Below are 27,983 nucleotides of genomic sequence, written 5' to 3'. Positions count from 1 at the left end.
ATTCCAAGGACCCATGACTGGATTGGTACTACTTGGCAAGGCAGGAATAATAGATGGCATAGTCCAGGTACTGTTTCAGGGTTGGTGGGAAGTCTTTGACGGCCCTGAGGCTTCAGAACAGGTGGCAAGCAAGGATTCACTATTGGTTAAAGTGAGTAGGGTATAGTCCTACATCAAAGCAGAAAAGCAGTTTTTCCAGATCAGCAGTACAGCAGGGTAGCAGTCCTCATAGTAGCACTGCAGTCCTTCTTCCTGACAGGGTTCTTCATAGGTCCAGTATTGTACTGTTTTGGTAGAGTCAGAGAACCAGTACTTATACCCGGTTGTGCCTTTGAAGTGGGGGAGACTTCAAAGAAGGGTCTTTGAAATGCACACTGGTCCTTTCTTCCCAGCCCTGGCTCCAGACTATCAGTACGGGGTAATCATCCCTTTGTGTGGGATTAGGACACTGCCTATTCAGAAGTGTCATCTCCAACTCCGTTCCTGCTCAGGATGAGCTATCAGAATGTAGATGAGTAGACACACACACCTGACCTTTCTTTGTTTGTGGCTGTCTAGAGAGAATGCACTAAGTGTAGCTGTCTCCCACCCAGACATGTACTGGAGACAGGCTGCAGGCACACACATCAATAAGAGCAGAAAAGTAGCATTTCTAAAAAAGTTATGTTAAATCCAACTTTACCAGTAAACAGGGTTTCTCAATACTATTCCAAAGATATAAAACATGAGGTAGCAAGTCCTTTCTAATCAGGGATTACAGCTTAAACGTGTATTAAGGAATTCCGAATCTTAACCTATTAGCGGTGTAGGCCTCACAGTAATGAAAAAGAAATTTGGGTGTTTGTCACTACCAGGACATGCAAAACGTAACAGTACATGTCATACCTTTCACTTACACAGCATCTTGTCCTATTGGCTACTAAGAGTCTACCTTAGGGGTGAAGTATGTATAATAAAAGGGGAGTTATGGCTTGGCAAAGGGGTTTAAATGCCAAGTCGGAGTGGCAGTAAACTTCACACACAGGCCCTGCAATGGCAGGCCTGGGACAGGTTTGAAAGGCTACTTAAGTGGGAAGCACAATCAGTGCTGCAGTCCCACTAGTAGCATTTAGGTTACAGGCCCTGGTTATATCGTATATCATTTTACAAGGGACTTACAAGTAAACAACATATGTCAAATGTGTATACACCAATGTTACCATGCTTCGCGGAGAAGCACATGCACTTTAGCACTAGTCAGCAGTGGTAAAATGCTCAGAGTCCTAAGACCAACAAGAAGATACAGCAAAATGAGTAGGTAAGCAGGCTAAAAGTTTCAGGGAAGGCTACCCTAAAGATGACAGGTCTAGCAATCATCATCATGATTGCAACAATATTTAGTGCGGATATCCATGGGCCCTGGTTTTGTACTGGATAGTATTTCATGATTTGTGTACTTTTTACTATTTCACATTCACTTTTACTGTACATATATATATATATTTATATTTTAAGACATTAGTAAAGTGTTGTGAATTTACAAAACTTACATTCCTGGTTGAAAACATACCCTTTTTTCACAATTGTGCTAGCTGTGTTGTACTTTTCCCTGACTCAATCTATCACTAGCTACCTTGATTGGACAACTATTCAGAGGATAATAGGTCTTGAAAGGCAATCATTCCATAGGAGCCCAGGTACCCAGTGGCCTAGTTAGGGGGAAACACCAGCATTCTCATTTTTGATGTTCTTGAGAGTGAAAGTGTTGGAAATAACCATCTTTTGCGTGGTGTCGCGATAGGGGTCTGCCCATTTAGTACACCCAGAATTCTTTCTTTTTGCATCATCCGATTTTGGATATTTTACTGTGGGGGAGTCTCACCACATGTCTCACCCACAGTAATCACATCTCAAATGGGCTATGCCAGTGTCTGCCTTTTAAGATAAGGCCACTGTGACACAGCTAGAGTAAGGGGAACTTGAATAGTTACACGTGACCACATTTGCACACGTATGACTACAAGTGAGACTACTGTTGCGCGCAGCCCAGTAACTGTGCAGAGGTAGCAATGGATAGAGGCAGCTTGATCCAGCGGACAACATGGGATGCAAGTTTAGCAATTGCCGTTTCATAGTTTAGTTGTAGAACTTGGTCCCTGTCTCTGTAGAGTCATATGCCCAGGTATTTAGTACTGTACGCTGCTCAAGTAAATGAGTAATCAGCTAGTGGCGGGGGTGCCACATCAGTCAGTGGGAACATCTCTGATTTGGCTCAGTTGTTTTGGAGCCCAGAGAGATTCTAAAATCGGCTCACCTCCTGTACCAAGGAGGGATACGTTTTCAGACGAGTGTCGAAAGTAAAGCTAAATGTCATCACGTCTAGGTAAAAACAGACCAAGGGTATGTTGAAGACCGCTGTGCAAATGACAGTCCTGCATGCAGCTGACTATGGAATCCATTCTAATGATGAAAAGAAGAGGAGAAAGGAGGCACCCCTATCTGGTCCCTCTCATAATAGGCAGCGTTTCAGGGACGAGCCATTGACATGGAGGTGAGCCACAGGGTTGGCATACAAAAGCATTATCAGGGAAATTAAATGCACAGTTTCCCAAGGAGAGCTCTGAGGAAGGGCCACTCAAGAGAGTCAAAGCCTTTCTCTGCATCCAACAGGGCCGCAACTGCGGGGGTGGATGTTGAGATTTTGTTAAGGACGGCAATGATGGTGCAGAGATTGAGGTAGGTGGAACGGTGCGGAACAAAGCACGAATGCGCAGGTGATATGATGTGTCCATTAAAAGGGACAGCCTAGTGGCAAGGATCTTGATGAAGATTTTATTGTCAAGGTTCAAGAGAGATGGGGGATGATAAGAGGGGCACAAAAGGGGGTCTTTTGCAGGCTTTGGCAGGAGAACAAGAATGGCCTCCCGTAAAGATCGGGCCAAGGATTTGCCGAACAGTGCCAAAAGATGGGAAGCCAATACATGCTTAAAAACTTTTTAGAAGCCCCCTGTCAAGCCGTCTGATCCAGGAGCCGTCAAAGGTGTCAATAGCCTGTACAATTTCTTCAATGGTAATAGGCTTGGCAGGAAATTGGTGTTGGCCATCTATTAGCCAGACCATTGCCACCACCTCAGGATAGGAGGATATTTCAGACGAAAGGTCAGAGACGTGATAAATATAGACTCCGATAGTACTGATGGAATTCTGCCACCACACCCTCACAACCAATCACCCGTTGTCCAGATTCCGAGTGCAGCTCTGTGATGTAATTCTGTACGGGGTTGGGTCTCAGAAGGTGGACAAGGGTGCGACCTGGGCACTCTCCCTTCCTGTACCGGCGAACCCTGGTATTCCTACCCATGTGGGCGACCTCCCTGTCAGCTGTGGAAATCTGAAATAATTACTGTTAGCATAAGCTGAAGCCATCTTGGTTATGGCATCCATTTTGTTGGCTTTGTATTCTCCCATCCTCTGCTGCTCGTCTTTTTCCCTGCCTGTGCTGTCTATTTTAGTTGACTTCCTGACTCAGCTCAAAGCAATATGCATGCTAAAGAGTTTGTAGCTGCAAGAACACCTGGTCTCATACTCAACTGTCAATCTCTTAGTGTTGCCATAAGCACTCCTGCTCCCCCTCCCACTTTGCTGAATAAGTGATTTCCCATCTGCCTATGTTTGTCGGTAACTATTCCTGTGTAGGCCTGTACCTTCTATTTGTATCCACATGCTTACCAGTGCAGAAAAAGCTGTATATAAGGCCTGTGTTCTGTGACTTCAATGTACTACCTCAGGCAGCACTTGAGAGTGCTGTGTAGACGTAATCCCACTCATGAGTGATTAATAAACTTGTTATTTGAATTCCAGCTTCAGTGCCAATCTCTATTTTGTTGGTCTAAGGACCTGTGGACAGAGAAAGGTGACCCCTGCACCGGTGTGCTCATTGAAAAGCACATTTCCACACAGCAAGGTCACGGAACAAGGCTGAGCATTGATGTAAGCAGGGGTCCCCACCCGCGGCGTCCATTTGGACACATGGCCCCACTTCCCTTCTAATTGGGCGGGCCTGCCCACTCCTCTTAGTAGTAGGCAAAGTTCTTCCTGCCTTTTAAAAGGATGATGGACAGTTCACCAAAAGGCCCCCTAGTGTTTCCCACTGATTTTGGTGATGCGTTTTTAATGCCAAGGAGTATGAGGACATCTCCACCAAACAAAGAAGCACTTACTTCATATAGCTAAGAGGAAGTACCCTTATTTGGTGGAGAGTTACTTCTTTGTAGTCAAATTGTCTTCTATACAGGAGGATTAATGTTATCACAGATTTCTGGAAAAATATGCAGAGGAAACAATCACATTGCTAAAATGCACACAAGTTGTCTGTAGACATTTCCTCATGCTCCATTATGCAGCTGTGGTGTAGAATAAGCAGTGGACATTTACCCAATGAGGTAGCAGTTACTAACTGACCATGAAAAAGTACTCCACTTGATATTTTGTGTGAAAATGTGGACTCTTGGATAAAGGGGAAGGTTTGGTTCTGTTGTGGCCCAGTCACTCACACAACTACTGACACACTCACACAGATACTCACAAACCCAATAAAAGACTCACTTGGACACTGATACACCCACTAACAGACCCACTCAGACACTCACACGCCCACTCACAGACCCACTCAGAAACCCACTCACAGATCTACTCAATCACACGCACTCATTGACCCACTCACAGGCTGACTCTGACACTCTCACAGCCACTCACAGACCCATTCAGATGGTCATGTACCCACCTACAGACCCACTCAGGCACATGCACCCACTCACACACCTACTCAGACACTCATGTAACCACTTACAGAACCACTCATTCTCTCTCACACCCACTCACTCACACACTGATTCACAGACCCACTCAGATACTCACACACCCACTCACAGACCAATTCAGAGACTCACATACCCATTCATAGACTCATTCAGGCAGTCATGCACTCACTCACAGACTGACTCACACACTCATGGAGGCAATCACAAACCCACTCATACACTCTCTCACCCACTCACAGACCTACTCAGACACGTACGCACTCACAGACCCATACAGCCACTCACACCCACTAAATCACTCACATGCCCAGTCACAGACCCATACGGCCACTCACATACCCACTCACTGACCTATACAGCCACTCATACACACACTCTCAAAGGTCACAGGTTACAGTTAAAAAATAAAATTCTAAAAAACTTTGAAATTCACAAAAATAAAGTCAGGCTACAGGGAAGTTATTGTTAGGATTTGACCTTAAAAAATCCTTGGAAAGTCACTGGAAAACACAAAGTTTATAGTGACGTTAAAGTTAGGAATTAGAATTTGGAAAACCATGGAAATTCACTGGAAAAAGAAAGGTTGCAGGGACATTATAGTTAGGCTCAAATTTCGCTCATACAAAACCATAGAAATTCAGCAGTTCTAGTTACCTGAGCTAACTATAACTTATGCCCCTGCAATGCACTGCTTATGACCTCATATATCATCACTCATGACATGGTCAGTGACCTCACTGATGACATCACTGATGACATCACAAATGACATCGCTGATGACACATCCACAGAACCACTCACATGCCCACTCATAACGCCATGCAGTCTCTTTTACACTCACTCACATACCCACCGAACCATTCACATACCGATTCACATATTCATACAACTTTTCACACACCCACTCATCCATGCAATCACTCACATATCCACTCACACATAAAACCACTCACTCAACCACTGACTCATACAGCTACTCATACAATCACTTACTCACCCATACAACAACTTACATAGCCATACAATCACCCATACAGATACTCACACACCCACTTAATCAATCATATAATTACTCACCTACATAAGATCTCAACAGTCCTATATACACAACAATACAACTACTCACACACCCACTCACACTCTCACAACCACTTACAAACCCATTCACTCACCCCTAGAAGCACTCAGATGACCACTCACTCACATATACAGCCACACACACACCAACTTAGTTAACCAAACACCCACTCAAACAGCCACTCACTCACCCATACAGCCACTTAGATATCAACTCACTCACCCATACAGTCACAAACACAGCTACTCAGTCACCGATGCAGCCACTCACACACCCACTCCCCCACCCATACATCCACTCACACAGCCACTCACTCACCCATAGAGCCTCTTACTCACACACCCAGTCAGTCACCAATAATCAATTAAACAGCATTTGTAAAGCACAGCACTGTCACCCCTAGGTGTATCTGGGCGCTGAGGGTGCTGTGTGTTCATCAAACAGCCATGTTTTGAGGTTCTTGCTGAAGTCTGCCAAGTCCTTGACCATTAAGTGCTTTGTAGGCGTGTGTGAGGATCTTGCATCTCTTCTGGATGGGGAGCCAGTTGAGTTTTTTGAGGTGGGAGTGATGTGGGTCTGTTTGGGGAGGTCCAGGAGCATTCTGTATGGTCTGGAGTCTTCTGAGGAGCTGAGTGGAGATTCCGGTGTAGTGTATGTTGCTGTAGTCAAGGCAGCTGGTGATGATGATCTAAGTGATGTTTTTTTTATGTTGACTAGAAGCCAAAAGAATATGCTGCGGAACATGCAAAGGAGTGGAAGCAGGAGGTGGTGACTGTGTTGGGTTGTCGTTTCATGGTCAGTTCACTGTCCAAGATGATGCCTAGGTTGCATGCACAGTCTTTTGGTGTGGGTGTAGGTCTGAGTTCTACTGGCCACTGTCTATGGTCCCAGATGGAGGTGTTCTTCTCAAAGATCAGAAATTCTGTCTTGTTGTAGTTGAGTTTCAGGCAGTTGTCCTTCATCCAGTTGGATACGTTGGTCATGGCACCTCAGAAGTTGGTTTTGGAATTCGAGGGGTCCTCGGTGAGTGAGAGGATTAGTTGAGTGTTGTCTGAGTAGGAAATAATGTTGAGGCCATGGGATCTGACAACATATGTGAGGGGGTCATGTAGGTGCTGAACAGGGTGAGGCTGAGAGATGATCCTTAGGGTATGCCGCATATTATGTCCTTGGGTTTGGAGGTAAAGGGAGGAAGCCTGATGCTCTGTGTGCATCCTGTACGGAAAGATGTGATCCACTTGAGGGTGTTTTGCTGTATGCCAATGTTGTAGAGTCTGTTGATGAGGGTGTGGTGGGAGACGGTGTTGAAAGTAGCAGAGAGGTCGAGGAGGATCAGGGCCACCATTTCTCTGTGGTCAAAGAGAGTTCTGATGTCATCTGTGACAGGGAAATAGAAGTCTCAGTGCTGTGGTTGGCATAGATCCTAATTGTGAGGCGTCAGGTAGGTGGTTTTGTTCCAAGTAGTCGGTGAGCTGTAGGTTGATGGCTTTCTCAAGAACTTTGGCCAGGTAGGGGAGCAGGGAGATAAGTCGATAATTGTTGAAATCAACAGGGTCGGAGGATGGTTTCTTCAAGAGGGGTCTGACTTCTGTGTGCTTCTATCTGTCCGGGATGGCTGCTGTGGAGATGGAGGTGATGATGATGCTGGCAAGTTGCATGCTGACTGGGTTGGTTCTGACCAATACTGCTACTCACACAGCCACTCACTCACCAATACAGCTACTCACGCTCCCATTTATTCACTGATACAACTATTTACACCCCCACTTATTCACCCATAAAGCTCTCACTCACACACTTATACAGACAGTCACCAAACCACTCAGATGACATATGTTAGAAACAGTATCACTCATTTGTAGTACAGAAAAAAGTTATTTCACTTAAGGTATAGCTTAGTATATATCTTTAAGTCTCAGAAACATTTATGAAACCCTTACACTCATTGGATGATGTCATTAGTGATGTCATTTGATATGTCATCGGTGATGCTGCTGACCATGTCATGAGAGATGTAATATGTGAGGACCTAAGCAGTACATTGCGGTAGCGTAAGTTACATTTATATCAGGTAACTATACCTGCTCAATTCCTATAAATTTGTACAAATGAAATCTGAGCCCAACTATAATGTCTCTTCATAATTCATTTTTCCAGTGAATATACATATTTTAATTTTCGTCCAAGCCTCTGAAGAAGTAATAAACGAAACGCGTCAGGCGAAACAAATTGACTGCGTTTATTTTTTGCCTGCATGCGGTGTGCCGCCCGTACCAATGATGAAAGGCTAAGGTTGAGCCTTACGCAGCTGCTCGAGTGCTTCCCAAGTGTGTGACAACCATGGAGCTTGATTATATATATATATATATATATATAGATATATATTTATATATATATATATATATATATATATATATATATATATATACACATTCACTGAAAAAGCCATAGGTTTCAGGCCTGATATAGTTAGGAATTAGCATTTAAAAAGCCTTAGAAGTTCACTGAAAAAACAATAGGTTTTAGGGGTGTTATAGTTAGCTGGACATTTTACTCAAACAAAACCATTGAAATTCCTCCGATATAGTTAGTTGTACTAACTACATCTCGCGCGCCCGCAATCCACTGCTGATGCTGTCACATATTACATCATTCATGACATGGTCAGTGACATCAATGATGACATCTCAAATGACATGACTGATGACATCATCCAGTGAATGTGGTTTGGTTCGTTATTTAAATAAATTTAAATATGTATTATATATATATAGCAATTTGCATTGAAGAAGGAGCGGATATATAAATATAACTATCTGGATGGAGGATTTAGTAGCAGTGTGATTGACTGTTTACTTGACTAATTTATAGTGTCTCACTAAATATATTGGATAGTGACTAAACTGTGTGAATATCTGTATCACTTTGTCAGTTGTTGTGTAAACTGCTGCACCAGTTGGTTACTAGTTACGTGAAAGTCCATATTATTTATTGATTAGTTAACTGAGTATTTGTATGGGAGAGTGAATGTGTGTGTGGTTCGGTGGGGGGTGTATGACTGCCCAAAGATGTGTGAATAGTTGATTCAGTAGGTATATGAAGTTAAAACTACATGTTATAACAGTTGTTTGGGTGAGTGAATATCTTTATGGGTGTGGTGATGAGCCAATAAATGTCTCAATGGTACATGTCCAACAAACTAGAAAAATAAAAGCCAGTGTATGTGTCCGTTGTTGTATATAAATAAGTATACATAAGACTCAGTGATTGTATGAGTGACTATCTGGATAACTGTATACTTGTAATAGTGTTTTTATAACACACTAAGTATGAGTTATTATCTATATGAATAGATTAAGTGGTGTTTTTATAAGTGTATAGCTAAGTAAAAGTAAGTGATCCATTGTTTGCATAAGTGAGTAGGATGACTTCATAAGTGATTAGGAGTGTGCTGGTGTGTAATGTCGATATAGGTTTGTAAGTATATTTGATAGTGTTCTATTGATCATTGACAGCATGTATGAGTGAATCTATAGGTAAGTGATTAGATGTGTGTATAGATCTAGGAATCACTGAGTGGGTGTTTAGAAACTTGTATTGGTGTGTCAATGGTTTTAAATCTGGCACTCTGTATTTTATAGTGAGTGATGAAAGGTTATACTAGTGTATGATGAGGTGTATCTGATTGTCACGTGGATGATGTCATCAGTGATGTCATTTGAGATGTCATCAGTGATGTCACTGACCATGTCATGAATGATGTAATATGTGACATCATCAGCAGTGGATTGCGGGTGCACGAGATGTAGTTAGTACAACTAACTATATCGGAGGAATTTCAATGGTTTTGTTCGAGTGAAATGTCCAGCTAACTATACCACCCCTAAAACCTATTGTTTTTTCAGTGAATTTCTAAGGTTTTTTAAATGCTAATTCCTAACTATATCAGGCCTGAAACCTATGGTTTTTTCAGTGAATTTCAAAGGTTTTTTAAATGGTAATTCCTAACTATATCAGGCCTGAAACCAATGGTTTTTTCAGTGAATTTCAAAGGTTTTTTTAAATGCTAATTCCTAACTATATCAGGCCTGAAACCTATATTTTTTTCAGTGAATTTCAAGGGTTTTGTAAATAACAATTTCTAATGTAGTAATTGTTATACTGATTTTTTGATACTGATTTACTACATTTTGTAAACTATTTATTTTTAGATATTTTATTTAATTACATTATAATTACATTTTACATTACAATACAAAATATACTTTCTCAGAATGAATTACTTCAGTTTAAATACTTTGCAAATAGGCAATAGACTTTTAAGTACAGTAGTTACAGTTGTTGCAATGGGCAACACAATTTCAAACAAAATGCAACATTGAGCTCAATGTGAATTTCTAGTCAAATGCAATTATTTACTTTATGGATTACTTTTCTAACCACAGGACTGGATCCTAGATTCAGTCCTTGGACATCTCCTGTAAACAGTTGAGTAAAAGTGTTTTGGTTACAGTAGTGATTTTTAAGGAATATTATTGTATTTTAAAAGTTGACACTTTTTCACATAGAGTCACCAATGTTATCCTATGGCAGACAATTCACTTAGCAGGTAAGTAGTGTTATCGTTACTTTTTCTTACTCAGTGGTGGATCCTGGATCCAGCACTGGTGAATCTCCTGTAAACAGTTGAAAGAATGTGTTTAAGTCATACAGACGATTATTTAGGAATATTTTTAGTTTGTGAAAATAGACAGAAACTTTTCTGCTGAAAACCACACAATGGATTCCTATGGAAGGAAATACAAGCTACTGGTAAGTATGCTTAGAATTACTTTTCAGGGTCAGTGCTGGGCTAAAAGATGCAGCACTGGGCTCTCTCCTGATAACAGGTGAGTAAATCGGAATTCGTAGTTCGGCTGATTTTAGAGGAATATTTGTACAATGGTGAAGGAAGGGGGTGGGGCCTGAGGTGACATGTGCAAACACGCCCTGTGGTGCGTTTTAAGTTGGGGAATTAATTCCTCTTCAATCCTGCGGTCCTCTGGGGGCCAACTAGCCCACCAGGTACCTCCAGTATGCGCCAGGAAGCTGCGTTGCAGAGAGGTGTTCAGGGGCCACACCCCTTTTTTCAACACTCTGTCCCCATCCCCCGTGGTCGTTTTTTTTTTTTGCATTTAAAAAAAAAAAATGTTTGGAGGGGGCCCCCCTCCCAGGCTACTACTAGCCCCGGGGACCCCATCCCCCGGGCCTGGCCCTCTTCGTTGGCGGCTGTGGGGGGGGTCCCCAGTCCCCCCACGGTCCCAGCCATCTCCCCGCGTCCTGCCGGAGCCGGCATTGCTTTTCCACATGGGGAGCAGCTAACATGCTGCTCCCCATGTGGAAAAGCAAGCTGCTTTGCTTTATTGAAGCGAGAGCAGGTTTCCCTGCTCTTGCTTCAATGAAGCAAAGCAGTTTGCAATGACAGGGTGGGAGCAGCGAGGCTCCCGCCCTGTCATTGCAAACTACAGTGTCCCGGGGGTGGGCACCCCGGGACACTGCAGGAGCCGGCCCTGGGGGGTGGCGGTCTCCAGGGCCTATACAAGGCTCCAGGAGGGGGCCCGCGCGGCCCCCTCCCACATTTTGAAGTTGCCCGGGGGGTGGCGGTCCCCCGGGCTGGGGGGGCCTGAGAACCCCTCCACCCATTTTAAAGAAGCCCCGGGGGGTGGCGGTCCCTGGGGCAGTATGGGGGGGATTGGGACCCCCCACTGAATTTTTCATTATGCCCCTGGGGGCAAATTAGCATATTTAGCGTAGAAGCCCGTGCTGAATTTTTTTTCAATCGGCATCCAGCGTGCATCCTTCTGTTTTTTTAAAGAAATTTTTTGCGGTGGGGCCTTGGGGGTCCTTGTGGGAGCCCCTGAGCAGGCATAGGGGGTCAGGGTGTTTCTACCCTGCCCCCTTTTCGGGTTTAGCAACGTTTTTTGGGGGGTTTCTTGTGCCTCGGTTCTACCGAGGCACAAGATGGCTGCCAACACTTCCTGATTCAGAGTGTTGGCAGCCAATTAAAATTCAGATCGGGAGGGTGCGCGGATCCTCTGAGGCCATAGATATATATGTACTTTTAACTGTCATTTTCTCAGGAACTACTGAACGGATTTAGACCATTTAAGCAAAAGGCACGAGTCTGAAGTGAAGACTACCTCTTTGCCAAATTTGGTGTAATTCCGTTCAGCAGTTCGGGCTGTAGCTGTGGCTAAAGGTCCTATGGGAAAATGCATTGGAAAAACACGTTTTGGGACCCCCCTTTTTTCTCGGCCCCCGCTTGGCGAATCACTGTGAAACTTTCAGGATAGGAGCGGACCGGAGCTGGCCAAAAGTTGTGAAAATTTCGCGAAGATTCGTCAATCGGCGCCAAAGTTGTTCCGAATAGAATGTTGCGGATATCCTATGGAAAATAGGTCATAACTATATCTACCTACTGGCGACTGCCAGTAGGTAATATATATATATATATTATCGAGCACCAATATAAGTGAAGGAGAAATGAACACACCCCAAACCGCAGAAATGGGAAAAAAGACCAATTTTTTAACAGAAATGCGCCTGGCATTGGAACAACAAAATACCAACAAACAAACCAAAAGAGGCAGAGGAAGGGGCTGGAATCGGAGAGGAAGAGGAAAACCCGAAGAGGCCAGCGAGGAAAGGGGAGAACCAAAAACCAATGTATGGTCGAGAGACAGGATGAGACAATTGCGGAAATAAAAGCAAAAGGAGAGGACACCAAAGAATTGAGTATTATTAATCTATCATCACGCATCATGACTCCACAAAACGAAGTTTTGAAAAAAGGCTTAAACTTTTGCCCCACGGCACATCTAAACATAGCAGAGACAAGAATAGACTTATATAAATACACTAGGAAGCTGAAATTGGCAAAAATACATGCGGAGAATCGCAAACTGATTGCTCCAAAAAACATCCATATAACGCAAAATCCATTGTTGGCGGAAGATGTGCAAGGCTTAGAAACATTAATAACAATGGCAGCCACTTCAGCATCCCAAGAAATAGAAGCCATATTAGAACTGCGAAAAACACTCCCAAAGGAAGGAGCTATTGAAAGTGGACTAAAACTGAAATCAAAATTCAATCCAATCCTACCTCCGGGCAACAAAATAGACCTATTTTATGAAATAATAGTGGAAGAATTATACAGGATGACACCGAACACAAGTAAAAGTAATCTGAACATAAAACAAAAAGAGATTTTAAAAAATCTACAAGACGACCAAATGATTGAAATTAAACCAGCTGACAAAGGCGGTAATATTGTCATTCTAAACAAAACTGAATACATAGAGGAAGTTAAAAAGCAGTTGTCAGATGTAGAATGCTATGTACCATTAAACAAAGATCCGACAACAAAGCTGCAAGACAAACTAAATAAACTCCTCACTGTCTGGCAACAAAAGGGCCTAATCGATGAAGATGAATACAAATATTTGGACAAAAAACACCCAACACTCCCTACCTTCTATTGTCTCCCAAAAGTACATAAAAACAAAGAGAAACCACCGGGTAGACCCATAGTCTCTGCAAATAACTCCTTACTCGAACCTATTTCCAACTACATCGACCACTTTCTGTCACCTCTAGTGAAAGAACTGGCATCTTATCTAAAAGATACAACAGATCTGCTCAAGAAATTGGACAAAGTACAATGGAAATCAGGCTACAAACTCATCACAATGGATGTGATATCATTATACACTAATATTGAACATTCCATAGGTACAGAAGCCTGTAAACACTATCTGGGCAAACGTAACATACAATATAGAGAAGACAATGAGATGGTAAATGAAATGATCTCACTGTGTCTCAACAATAATATCTTCTTGTTTAATAAACAGATCTACAGACAAATAAGAGGATGCGCAATGGGATTTTCATTTTCACCAAACTACGCGAACGTCACTATGGGGTGGTTCGAGCAAAATTTAGCTTGGAAAACGGCGAACTATGAGAGGAGAAACAAAATCATATTATGGTTGAGATTCATCGATGATCTCCTAATCATTTGGAACGGAACAGAGGAAGACTTTGCCAGATACTTTGAGAGACTAAACAACTCCCCCACGAATTAAAAATTCACATATGACATAAGTAGGGACAGAGTAAAATTTCTGGACACGGAAATATATATAGAAAATGATGCGATTCAAACTACCCTACATAGAAAGAGCACAGCAACAAATGCAACAATACATGGGGAAAACTTCCATGATGTAAATCTAAAATGGAGCATCCCCTATGGGGAATTCCTGAGATTGAAACGTAATTGTTCAAAAAATCAGGATTTCATCAAGAATAGTGAAATCGCAAGTAGTCGTTTTCTAGCACGGAAATATCCAAAAAAGGTGGTTACCAAGTGCTTGGACAGAGTACTAAGTCAAGAGAGAAACACTATCCTCCATCAGGAAAAAGAGAAAGGAATAAGCCGTGATCAAAAGATCAGATTAATCACTACGTACAGTGCAGAAAACAAAAAATTTAATAAAATCATCAGAAAACACTGGGGCATCCTACGTATGGACACGACACTGTCGGAAATCATAGGAGATCATCCTGAAATATCATATAGAAGAGCGAGAAACATTGGGGAACAAATTGTTCACAGTCACTTCCAAGAAGCAAAGAAACACACATGGTTACAGAGGGAAGGGTTCTGGCCATGCAAACAGTGTAAGGTCTGCAAAATTGCCACACCCCTGAAAGAAGTCCAGATCCAGAAGGGTATGACCTGGAAGATACGGCAACACCTCACATGCAAAAGCTCTTATGTGATATACATGATTGAATGCCCATGTCACAAAAAATACATAGGCAGCACGATCTTCGAAGTCAAAAAACGCATTCTGGAACACGTTCAAGCCACAATTCACAAAGACCGAACAAATGCAGTCGCGAAACATATGGAAAGACATCACAATAGCGACTGGGAAACTCTAAGGTACTGGGCTCTGGAACAAATATCTGTTTCGGAAAGAGGAGGAGATCGGCTAAAAATTCTCCGTCAAAAGGAATCGAAACACATCCTTACATTCAGAACCCTAGACCCAAGAGGGATGAATCAAAACGAAGAACTTTACACCCATCTATAAACAAAGAAAAGGCCTGTCACCCCTTGAAAATAACTGAAAATAACTGGGAATGCAATGCTCACCAGAGAGCTACTGAAGAACTTACAAAAAGAAGTAATTTCTTATCAATTAAATCACGAGGAACAAAGAGAAAGCAAGACTGGTAAACATAGAAGGCAAACATTAAAAATGTTAATATGTACTAAGTACACCAAAGTACTAACAAGACTATTGTCAAAAGTCCGAATGCGCAAATGTAATGTAACAAACTCACTTGCTAAATGAGCACAAATGTATTTTATTTTATTTTTTCACTGTAAAATACTTCACTGACCACAATGCATTTGTTTAAAACAAACAGGAAGTGAAAGCATGCTAAACATAAAAGAGAGGCATGCCATGTAACCTCATCCCGTGATCAAGCCTTTTTGCAGAGGCGAAACGCGTTGGGTTTGGCAAAATGATAAAGCCCTTTCCTTAAAGAAAACTACGAGTGAGTGCATTCTTTTCTTAGCCTGAAGAATTAAGAGACTAAGAGCCTGGCACATAATTATCGGCTGGATCCTGCCGAACAGATTTGCACCACGCTAAAATTTGAGCGCCTACGTCACAAAGGGATCCGTTTTGTATTCTTTATATATATATATATATATATATATATATATATATATATATATATATATATATATATATATATATATATATATATTGTACACAAATGTCCTGCACGGAAGGAGCACCTTGACAGCTGGTGCACACGTCGGGATCAGGACGGCGATCTCGGTTTGATATCAGACACAAAAGAATTTTTTATTTATTTATTTTTATTTTAGCGATTTCTAAAGCGCCTGGTGACCCATGGGCATCCCCGCGCTATAAAACTTGAATTCCTGTTGAGAGGGGAGGTGACAGAAGGGTGTTATTTGGGAAACAGATGGGTCTTAAGATTTTTGCGGAAAGCAAGGTAGTTGGATTCCAGTCTGAGGGCGCGAGGCAGTGCATTCCAGCCCTTAGCTGCCTGAACGGAGAATTGTCGACCTCCTGTGCGGGCTTTTTTGAATCTGGGGATGCAGACTAGATTCTCCTTTTGAGATCGTAGTGATCTGGTTGCTGTATAAGGTGTGATCATTTTACTTAGGATCGCTGGACCAGATCCGTTGTAAAGCTTGTGTGTTGTACACATTGCCTTAAAGTGCACCCTTTGGCGCACAGGGAGCCAATGCAGGGTTTTGAGGGCTGGCTTGGCGGATATTCTGGAGGGGGTGTTGGTAATCAGGCGTGCTGCCGCGTTCTGAGTCCGCTGGAGTTTCGTGATGGTCGCCTCGGGGGCTCCCAGATAGACCAGATTGCTGTAGTCCAAACGGGACAACACTAAGCCTTGGATAAGGAGCTTTCTGGACATAGGTGGGAGTAATGGCAGGATTTTACGGGTCGTGCGCATGAGTCCAAAACATGTGCCTGAGGTCTTGGTTGCCTGGGTTTTCATCGTAAGCTGTGGCTCAAGCCACACCCCGAGTGTCTTGATTTCAGATTTAGGGGGGGGAATTTCTCCGAACACATCGGGCCATATTGTAGGCGGGATAGTTGTCCATTGCTTGCCGAGTAGCATTACCTCTGTCTTAGTCCCATTCAATTTCAGTGATGAGGCATTCATCCAGCTGTGAATGTCTATGAGGCAGTTAGTTAGATTTTCAGGGTGGTCAATCAGCTGGGACAAGGAGACGACTAGTTGGGTGTCGTCAGCGTAGCTCACCATTTTGATGTTGAATGGTGTTACCACATCCTCTAGGGGGGCCATATAGACATTAAAAAGCGTCGGGCTTAGGGAGGAGCCCTGGGGGACGCCGCTAGTGAGTGGGAGGATGGATGAATGATGGCTGTCGTCCCACACTTGAAAGGTGCGTCCTGTGAGAAAGGATTCGATCCATTTGATGGCTGTCCCGGTAAGTCCTGCATTTGTCAGTCTATGCAGAAGGACACGGTGGTTAACCGTGTCAAAGGCTGCACTTAGATCCAGGAGGATCACTGCCACTGATCCTCCTGAATCTAGTAAGCTCCTTGCCTCTTCAATAACTGCGAGGAGTGCGGTGTCTGTTCCATGGCCTGGGCGAAATCCCGTTTGGGATTGTCGAAGCAGTTTATTTGTTTCAAGGAACTGGGACAGTTGGATGTTTACCAGTTTCTCGGTGACTTTGCTAATGCCCGGGAGTAGGGATATTGGCCTATAATTGGAGAGGTCTGATGGATCTAGCTGGGGTTTTTTTAAGAGTGCTTTGACCACAGCACTCTTCCAACTGTCGGGAACGATTCCGTGGGTGAGTGAGCAGTTGATAAGGTCCGTAATGGTAGGCACAATTACTGATGCTACGGTCTTGAGGAACCTTATAGGGGCTGGGTCCAGAGGGGATCCACTTTTCATTTTTACTAAGGTTCGCTCAACCTCTACGGGGGTGACAGGTCGAAAGGTCTGAAGCGATGGACGACAGATGCTTTCAGTCTGCTCGATGGAGGTGCTACTTTCCGTGGGGCTGAGGGAGATGGGGGGTGGGAGGGAGGCCAGGATGCGGGTGATTTTCTCGTTGAAGAAGTTGGCTAGCTCGTTACTTCTATCAACTTTGGGGGTGTTGGAGGGGGAGGTGGTGGGGACCTTGGTCAGCTCTTTGACGATTAAAAAGGATTCTCGGGCTGAATTGGATGCTTCTTGTATTCGTGTGTTATAGTAAGAAGCTTTGGCTGACTTAATGGCCTCTTTGTAAAGTTTGACCGTGGCTTGGTAGGCTTCTTTGCTGGCAGATTGCCAGGTCTTTCTCCAGAGTCGTTCGGCCTTTTTGCAGTTTTTGCGAAGTGTCCTTAGTTCTGCGGAGTACCATGGTGCTGAGCCAGGTTTGCCGTTTTTATTTTCCCTATTTCTGAGAGGGAGTACTAGGTCTAGGGAAACGGTGATCCATTCCCTGAATCTTCTGTCTGCCGTATTTGGATCTTCAGCGTGAGCGGGGATGTTTTTTTCAAGGGTCTGAGCCCAATCGTCTATGGAGAGTTTGGGCCAGGTCCTATCCTTACTAAAGGTAGGGGGTGTACGGTTTTTCGTGAAGGTTCCAGGTAATTGGAAAGGGACCAAGAAGTGGTCTGTCCAAGGGAGGGGGAGAGCCTCCTTTGCTAGCATTGAGAGCGAGCTGGTAAATACGGGGTCTAATAAGTGGCCCTTGATATGGGTGGCTCCGGAGTTTAATAGACGGATATCGAAGGCCGCTAGATCTTGAATCAGGTCATTGGCTATCGAGTCGGCCGGGTCTTCTAGGTGAATGTTCAGATCCCCAACTATCAAATAGTTCGATAAGGAGTGGGCCTGAGTTGTGACCAGGTCCAAAAGAGAGCAGGTGAAGGGGCCTGGGATGCCGGGGGGGCGGTAAATGAGGAGTCCTGTTAGAGAAGTAGTTGGGTTGAGCGTGATGGTAAAATGCAGACTTTCAGCGTCGGTAATCTGTGCGTCGTGGGTTTTGCAGTGCAGGTGTTCTCGATGGGTGATAGCTACACCGCCTCCTCTACCTAGAGGACGGGGTAGGGATTGAATACAATAGCCCTGTGGTGTTGCTAGTGCCATGTCTGCTTGTGAGTGGGGACCGAGCCATGTCTCCGTGAGGAAGAATATATCTTCTATGATGTCGGCAATCTGAGTCGCATGTTTTGGGAGTGAACGACAATTTAGAGAGGCAAGGTTAAGGGTGGCGGATTTGCTGGGTTTAGTAGGTAGGGTGAGCTGGACTGGTTTGCATAGGGAGCAGCGAGTGAAGGGTCCCTTGAGATTATGGATGTAATCACAGGAGGGTAGGGGGGGTCTGAGGCTCAATAGATCTCTACGGGAGTACCTTATGGTTGGGTGAGGAGAATCGGGCAGGGGTTCTGGCCCTGGGCCCGGTCGTGCGCGGACGGGCGCAGACGGGCTTGCCTTAGGCGCGCCTTCGGCGCGCAAACGGCGCTCCCGCTGCGCTCGTCCGCTGCGCTGGTGGGGGCGGCACATTTGTCGTAAGTGGTAGAGGGCGTGGCCTCGCAGGGGGCGTGGCTACCCGCGCTGGCGGTGAGGGCGTTGCTCGTGTCTGAGGGTCTGGCTGGCGCTAGGAGTCCGCGCTATAGCACAGGTGAGCCTGGATGATTTTTGTGAGGTTAAAATCAACTAAGTGATAATAGATTTTAAAAGCAGTGCGTAGTAGTTACAAAAAACCTCCGGCTTTCCGCCTCAGAGGGAGTTCAGGTCAGAATAATGACGCGGCACTCCTCTCGACGATTAGGATGTTATTTTAATCTCACAAAGTAACCCTCCCTTTTACGCGTTTCGAACCGTAGTTCCTGGTCACGGTAGATTGTTACAATGGTCCTTTTTCCATTTCTTGTCTTTATACACATGCTGCATGGTGCCATTTTATTGCATTCTGGGTATCGTAGTTCAGAAAATATAAGCTATAAGGAATTTACATCATTCCTTTCAAAATGGCAATACCTTTGACAAAAGAGACATTTTGAATTAAACACTTAAGTATATGTGCATTATTAATTTCTGAATGCAAGGCACCTAATGCATTTAACAAAAAAATGTGTTCGTGTGTCACAAAATATGGACTGTAACTTAGTGTTAGGCAAAGAATCATGGCTGAGTGCCTGTTAGTGTGCAGTGGTACCTGCACACATGTGTGTCTGTGTGGATTTAAACAAGCTTTTACATGATTATATGGAATTCCAAGAGAGGAATGGATCACAAATATGATGAAATGCGAATATATTTACGCAAGTTGTTATCTGATACAGTTATTGCTTAGTTTTTAGGTGCATAAAACACATGCTGTGTTATTATATGTCAATTATGTTGGGAGTATCTATAGGTGCACATGAAGTTCCTCATCCCTATTGAGGCCCAGAGGATGCTTAGTTTTGAACCTCATTATCAGTCGCGACTCCAGCCTGCGTAGTTTCTGGATACGGTTTCCACCTCGTTCACTTGGAGGCACCGTCATCAGTCCTGAGTATTTTATATCCAACCACGATTACCCAACATGCAGTGACATATGTCTGGCGATTACATATGTCATGTCCAAATTTTGAATGGCACGCACATGTTCTAATATGCGTTTTTTGAGAGGGCATATTGTGCTGCCAATGTACTGTTTTCCGCAAAAACATTGGAGTAGGTAGACCACAAAGGTTGATTCACACGTGATGGTCTCTCTTATCTGGAAACTTTTGCCAGTCGGATCTTTGCTGTTTTTAAGATTTTTGCCAATCTTGCAAGCTTTGCAGGACATGCATTTGGTAAATCCCTTGGATCTTGATTGTAGCCAAGTTTCAGATTTTGTGGCTACAAAGTGACTTCGTACCAAATGATCCGAAAGATTCGGTGCTCTTTTGTAAGATATCCGCGGATGGTCCCCTATGGTCATACCAATGTCAGGATCTTTCTGTAGTATGCTCCAGTATTTACTCAGTATTTTTCTGATCTTGCAAGTTTCCTTACTGTAGGTAAGTATCAGACGTGTTTGATTGTCTTCAGTTGTTCCTTTTGTCACATTTAGTTTGTCACTATTTGTTAGTAACTCCACTCTGCTTTTTTCCTTCATTTTCAGTTCACCTCGTACAATGTCAGCATGACTGTATCCTCGTTGCAAAAATCGTATTTTTGTTTCCTCGCATTTTTTTACCATCTCTTTTTCTTCTGAACAGTTTCTCTTCATACGTAGTAGCTCTCCGTATGGTATGCTTTTCCTTAATGAGCGTGGATGGAAACTTTCGCCATGCAGGAGATTGTTGGTAGCTGTCTTTTTCCTGTGTAGCGTTGTTTGTAAACGCCCATTGTTGATGTAGATCTTAGTGTCTAGAAAGTCAATTTCTTTAGGGCTCAGATTGTATGTGAAGCTGAGTCCAACGTTGTTGTTATTCAGTTCCATGAAGAAATTCTCAAATTCTTTTGCAGTTCCTTTCCACAACACAAATAGATCGTCTATGAATCGGAGCCAAAGGGCCACGTTCATCATGTGGTGGTTGTTTTCCTCTCTCCAAGCTATGTTCCTCTCCCACCATCCCATCATGAGATTCGCATAGCTAGGAGAGAAGGAAACTCCCATCGCAGTACCACAGCGCTGTACATACATTTTTTTGTCTAACAGGAAGATATTATTGTTCAAACACATAGAGATCATTTCAAGTAGCATTTCAGAATGTGCTTGTTGACTGATGGGTCTCTGCTTTAGAAAATATTGAATCGCATGTAGGCCATGGTTGTGTTGGATTGAGGTGTATAGTGATACTGCATCAATTGTTATTAAAAGATAGTTGGAATGCCATTGAGTCTCCATTATGATACGTAAGAAATCGCCAGTGTCCTTTATGTATGAACTTAGTGTTGGTACAATGGGCGCCAAAAAATTGTCTACATATAGAGACATATTTTCATACAGGCTGCCGCAGCTGGAAATGATTGGACGCCCTGGTGGTTTGTCAAGTGTCTTATGAACCTTAGGAAGAAAGTATATTGTGGGTATTATTGGATCCTCCACCATCATAAAAGTTTTCTCTTCTTCCGTTAATAGACCTTTGTTTTGCCATTCATTTAGCTTATCGTTCATTTCAAGGATTAGGTCATTAATGGGATTCTTCTCCAGACACTGGTAATTCTTTGTGTCAAGCAGTTGGCGCATGGCTTCTTCTGTATATTGTTACAGGGCCCCGCGTTCTTTCTTTGTTAGATTCTCACGGCTCTTGTTATTGGGAACATTTTTTATTGATTCCAGATCTCCCAGGACAAGTTCATAAAATATGTCGATTTTGTTGCCCGGATGTAAGGCTGGGCAGAATCTGGACTTCTTCTTGAAATGTGTTGGTATTCGTTTGTCTGTTCTGATGTCCATTTCCATCAGGATTTGATTATCCGAGATTTTGGGTTGTTTGTATCTCATGCGCAATTGAGGTATTTCTTCAATTCGATACGGTTCAGGGTCTTCCATATCTGATACATGTGGTTGTATGTCCTTAGTTTTGAGTGATTGTCTGGCAAAGAATTTTTTTAACTTTAATTTCCTTACATATTTGTAAAGGTCTATTTTGGTCTCAATTGGGTCCTGGTGAATTTCTGGACAGAATGACAAACCTTTATTCAGGACATCATGTTCCAATTTGGTGAGGATGTGTCTCGAGAGATTGATGACCAAGTCCGGTGTCTTTGGGTTTTTGTGAGATGTTGTTTCTATTTTCTCGTTGTTGTGCGGTTTCTCAAGTTGTATCTGCCGCCTCTTCCGCTTCCCTCTTCTTGTCTTTCTTGTTGTTGGTCTGAGAAGAAAGATCCCCTTCCCCTTCCTCTCGTTCTGCCTGTGCCACGGCCTCTTGGCTTGTTTTTGGGTGCCTGCTGCTCCTGCTAGAGCAGCTTCATCTCTTCTAAAAAAGTGAATTTGCGTGAAGCCGCTGGTCTCTGCTCTCCTTCACTCAGGTCAGACTCAGTTTCACTTGATACTTGACCAGCAGGAGGGTTAACGGTCGTCTTGTGTGTTTCCCATTGTTTTTTATAAATTTCAAACTTTTTTGCAAAGGTGAATATAGTGCCAAACTCGTAATCATCTTCATCTCTTCTGAATTTGCGTTGTTTTCGTTGTATCACTTCTTCCTCATGCTTATCTAGATTGCGTTCCATGTCCGCACGCAGGGAGGGTTACTTTGTGAGATTAAAATAACATCCTAATCGTCGAGAGGAGTGCCGCGTCATTATTCTTTTGTGTCTGATATATATTACCTACTGGCGGTCGCCAGTAGGTAGTTATAGTTAGGACCCCTTTTCCATAGGAAAACCTCAACATTCTATTTTGAATAACTTTGGCGCCGGTCGATGAATCCTCGCGAATTTCTCAAAATAGGTGGGGCGCTACGCTCCGCTCCTACCCTGAAAGTCTCGGGGGGATCCGTCAAGCGGGGGCTGAGATAAAAGGGGGGTCCCAAAACGCGTTTTCCCCATGCATTTTTCCATAGGACCTTTAGAACGAGCTACAGCCCGAACGGCTGAACAGAATTACTCGAAATTTGGCAGAGAGGTAGTCCCTAGGTCAAGGAAGTGCCTTTTGTAGGTTTGGTGTAAATCTGTTCAGTAGATTCTGAGAAAATAGCCTTTAAATCAATATATATATCTGAGCCCGCTTACGGTACGCTTACCGTACGCTTACCGTAAGCGTACGGTGGCGTGCGCGAGCGCGATTCTGATTGGCTCTTAGATCTTAGTAAACATTCGAATCGGCCGAAACCAGGAAGCGGCGTACAAAGAAACATTTATTGATTTTAAAAAAAATCACGGGGTACGCGTACGGTAAGCTTACGGTAAGCGTACGGTAGAAAAAAAAAAAAAAAAAAAATGAAAATCAGATTTAAGTGTTTAGATATTAGGGGGCTCTAAAAAGAGCCGTTGTGTTTATGAAATGATTTTTTAGTGGTACCTACAAGTAAGTACCGATGCAGAGTCTAAGGTTCAAGAGGAAGACTCTGTTCCCTTCATCAGTGAAGTGCACACCATCTCCTCTATAAATGTCTTGCATGTCATAACGCAAGTTGTTGTGGTAAATGGCACCCATACCATAGTCACGGAGGAAAGCAGAAACAGATTTGTTGACGTGCTTTCTTGCTTTGTCATCGCACTGCGTGCCCACCGTGCGTGCACGGCACTAACTGCGTAAAGTGGGCGCGCGCTCACTGTGCGCGCACGGTGCGCGAAGCGCACCGTGCGCGCACGGAACGAACTGCGTTAAGTGGGCGCGCACGCCACGAATGGCGTAAAGTAACTTAGCATTTAAAAAACCGTACAAATTCAATGAAAAAACCCTAGGTTTCACACACGTTATAGTTAGGAATTAGCATTTAAAAAACCTTGCAAATTCACTGAAAAAACCATAGGTTTCACACATGTTATAGTTAGCGGAAATTTTACTGATAAAAAACCAATGAAATTCCCCCGTTATAGTTAGTGCAGGCAACTATAACTCACGCGACCGCAATCTTCTGCTGATGACATATGTGTCTTTATGAAAAAAAAATATTTGTAATATATGTATAGCTAAAAATGTATGGAAGAAGACATGGGCAAATAAGTGTCTAAATACAGTATTAGCATCAGCAGAGGATTGCGGTCGCGTGAGTTATAGTTGCCTGCACTAACTATAACGGGGGAATTTCATTGGTTTTTTATCAGTAAAATTTCCGCTAACTATAACATGTGTGAAACCTATGGTTTTTTCAGTGAATATATATATATATATATATATATTACTATGGATTTTTCATTTTTCCTCAGACTGCCAAGGATGTTCATGAACCTGCAGTACCTCCAGTTGTCAATAGAGGTCCCTCTTTAGACACATAAAAAATCCTCAGAATTATTTTGCAAAGTTGCAGTACCTCACGTTGTTACTAGAAGTCCCTCTCAGGTCAGATGCAAGCACTTCAAATGTCCAGCATCAAACTGAAGGAGTGTGGCTTTGACATACAAAATTGCACCCACATTTACTGGTGAATATAAGTGCTTTCATTTAGCTAACCATGGGTGTCTATCTTTATGTAGATGTATAAGGGTGTGCAATCCAAAAGCCTCCTTTAAGTAAATGTATTCAGTGGCTGACGTGAGCTGTAATGCACAGCCTGGTGAGGAACATGCACAGGCCTCCAGTCCCTCTCTGAGTGCTGAACCACGCTGCTCAGGCCAATCACTACACTGTTGTAAAGCAGCATTGTGATTGGCTGGGAGATTCTGGGAGCTTCCATTCTGCCAGTGCACTGCAGAGAGAGGAGGACAGAGGAGAAGTGGCAGTAGCCACAGATACGTTGATTTTATTCTTTTTTCAGCCCCCCGTCCCCCTCGCATCACCAGCCCCGTTTCCGAGGCAGCTGCCACTGGTTACCAACAATGTCTATATTAGAACAGCTCATGAAATCAGAAAATGAGCTAACAATGTATCAACACAGACTGATGAGCAATGGCCTACAGGCCGGTTCAATGAGTGCATAATTGGCTCATTGTTGCTCGTTGTTGACAGTCAGCCTTGAGCTGCAAGGAAACTCCCACAATGTCTTAAGTAAGTTTAATTAAAAGGTTAGATTGATAAATAAAAATAAGCCAAAAGCCAGTAAAAACGAAATCATGGTTCAAAGGATATATACAAAGCAAAAATACACCAATATATCACAGATAAAATCCATTACTATTAGAAGTGACACCGTACTGTATGTAACTGATCTGGCTAAAACAAACATGCATAACCACGTCACTTAAATGACCCCTTATTTGTGTTTTTACCTGCTCGTAAGTGTCCCACAACATCAGCTAGGCTACCTTTTTTCACTTTGGTGATGAAGGCACCAAGTCGTCCTATGTCTGTCATTTTTCCACCAACAACCTATAAAAATATACAAAATCGTGATTTTCCTAGCAAAAAAGCAGAGAAGACATACAAATATATTAAACATAAACTGACAGTTCTGTGATAGTTTCCCACAACTCTCAGGCAGAGCTTTGTTAATCAAGAAAGACCAATCATTTGTATTATTGAACAAGTTACTGTAAAAGACATATATTAGTTATAGATTCCTTACCTTAGAATTACCCCTAGGCATCAGACTGGATCCGGAGAATTTTTCTTCAGCAGTACCCCTGCGCGTCGGTAGGTGGCGTCGGTTGACTCCGCGTTCGTCATTGTCATCGTGGTCACCGGAATGACGTTGCGGTATCTAGTTAGACGCCGCCCCTGCGCGCTGACCTCAGTTCTTTACACGATATTCCATGCCAGAAGCGCAGAGTCATGCAAGACACTGACAACTGCTGCACAAAACTAGGGCCCTGGAAGGGAGTCCCTTACTCTAGAAGTTAGTTCGCAGAACGGGGAGGATGGGTGGGGCAGTAAGGAATCTATAACTAATGTATGCCTCTTACAGATACATCATTACCGAAGGTAAGTAACTTGTTAATCTGAAAGAGACAATTAGTTATAGATTCCTTACCTTAGAATAGATATCCCAGCAATGCCAATCCGGGATGTGGGTCAGCGAACCAAGTTCACACCTGAAAGTCCTGGAGAACTGAACGGCCAAAGAAGCTGTCTCTCTGGACTTGGCTATCGAGGCAGTAATGTTTAGTGAACGTGTGCAATGATTCCCACATGGCTGCCTGGTAGATGTCATTGAGGGGGACTCCATGTCCCAAAGCAGTAGTGGCTGCCATTGTCCTGGTGGAATGGGCGCGCAACCCTACTGGAGGTTCCTTTTTTGCCAAGGAATAACAGATTTTAATGCAAAGAATGACCCATCGAGAGATAGTTAGTTTTTGCACGGTCCAACCTTTTTTGGCGCCCACATTTCCAACAAACAGCTGATCATCCACCCGGAATTGTTTTGTGCAATCCAGATAAAGTGACAGCGCACGTTTTGGATCCAGACGGTGGAGCCTCTCCTCCTCTTTAGAAGGATGCGGGGGGAGGAGAAGGTGGGCAAAGTGATCGTCTCTCCTATGTGGAAAGAGGTAACCACTTTGGGAAGAAAGAAGGTCTAGTTCGAAGGATGAACAGCAAGGAAGGAGGTTTAGAAGAAAGAGCCTGAAGCTCGCTCACCATGGGTGATGGCAACCAAAAAAGCAGTCTTTAAGGTCATGAGTCTGAGTGGACAATTATGCAGCAGCTCAAAAGGAGCTCACATAAGGTGCGTCAGAACAAGGTTCAAGTCCCACTAGGGCATTAAGAAAGGAATTGGAGGAAAATGGTGAGTAATGCCCTTAAGGAAACTATTTACAATAGGGGACTTGAAAAGAGATGACTGATCAGGAAGGCGAAGAAAGGCCTAAATGGCCGAAAGATAGCCCTTAAGGGTGCCCAGAGCGGAGCCCTGCTGGGCCAAAGAAAGCAGGAAGAGGTGAACCTCAGAAAGGGGGGAAGAAAGGGGATTCACAGCCTTTGCTGAGCACCATGCCAGAAATGTGTTCCATCTACAGCTACAGACGTATAATGTTTTAGTAGAGGAACACCTGGCTGCCAAGATAATATTACAGACTTCAGGAGGAAGGTCAACGCTGTCAACTGTTACCGCTCAATCTCCATGCAAGGAGGTGGAGGCTGGACAGGGTCTTAGGGTGGAGGACCGTCCCCTGCTGCTGCGATAGAAGACCTTGCCGAAGGGGTAGTCTGATCAGAGGATCGATGGCCATGTTCAAGAGCTCAGGATACCAGACTCTTAGTGCCCAGTCCGGAAGTTCCAGTGATGCTGCGCCCACTGGAACTTCAGGTCCCACTGCAGAGCCTGCATTTGCCACCTGACATGATCCACCAGCAGGATGAAGAAGGCCATGAGGCCCAGCAGCCTCAAGGTCATTCTCACAGAAATCGGAAATGGGGCCTGGAACATCAGTATCATAGCCCCAATATCCCTGACTCGCTGCTCGGGAGAATAGGCCCGAAACTGCGCTGTATCCAGAACCGCTCTGATGAAAAGGAGCTTCTGAGAAGGGTTCAGGTGCGAATTCGGCACGTTGACTGTGAACTCCAGTGAATGCAGGAGGTCCACCGTAGTCTGGAGGTGGGCAACGACAGCCCAGGGCGAGCTCGCCTTCAACAACCAGTCGTCGAGATAGGGGAAGACTGGAACCCCTGATCTGCGCAGATGAGCTGCGACCACCGCCATCACTTTCGTGAACACCAGAGGGGCACTGGTAAGGCCAAAGGGGAGCACAGTTAATTGAAAATGCTTGTGGTCTCCTGTAAACTGTAGGTAACGCCGGTGAGCAGGCAAGACAGGGATGTGAAAATACACGTAATGCAAGTCCAACGCCACCATCCAGTCTCCAGGGTCAAGGGCAGACAGGACCTGACCAATGACAACATTTTGAACTTCTCCTTCTGGAGAAAGCAGTTCACGTCCCACGACTAACTTCTGGCACAAGAACTCGCTCAACAGCTCCCTTCGCCAAGAGAGCCGCAACTTCCT

General features: G+C 43.8%; 1 protein-coding gene across 5 annotated transcripts in view; it reads right to left on the bottom strand.

Moving 5' to 3' along the window:
- Positions 1–27,983, bottom strand: part of RIMS1 (regulating synaptic membrane exocytosis 1) — a 1,904,179-nt gene that overhangs the window by 903,522 nt on the left and 972,674 nt on the right. For all 5 annotated transcript variants that reach the window (XM_085610935.1, XM_085610937.1, XM_085610936.1 and 2 more), the window contains one exon: positions 25,312–25,411. In XM_085610935.1, the coding sequence (XP_085467061.1) occupies positions 25,312–25,411 (100 nt within the window). The remainder of the gene's footprint in view (positions 1–25,311; positions 25,412–27,983) is intronic.

The sequence above is a fragment of the Triturus cristatus genome, chromosome 6, assembly GCF_964204655.1.
Source record: "Triturus cristatus chromosome 6, aTriCri1.1, whole genome shotgun sequence".
NCBI lineage: Eukaryota > Metazoa > Chordata > Amphibia > Caudata > Salamandridae > Triturus > Triturus cristatus.
This window is presented reverse-complemented; position numbering and strand designations above follow the sequence as displayed.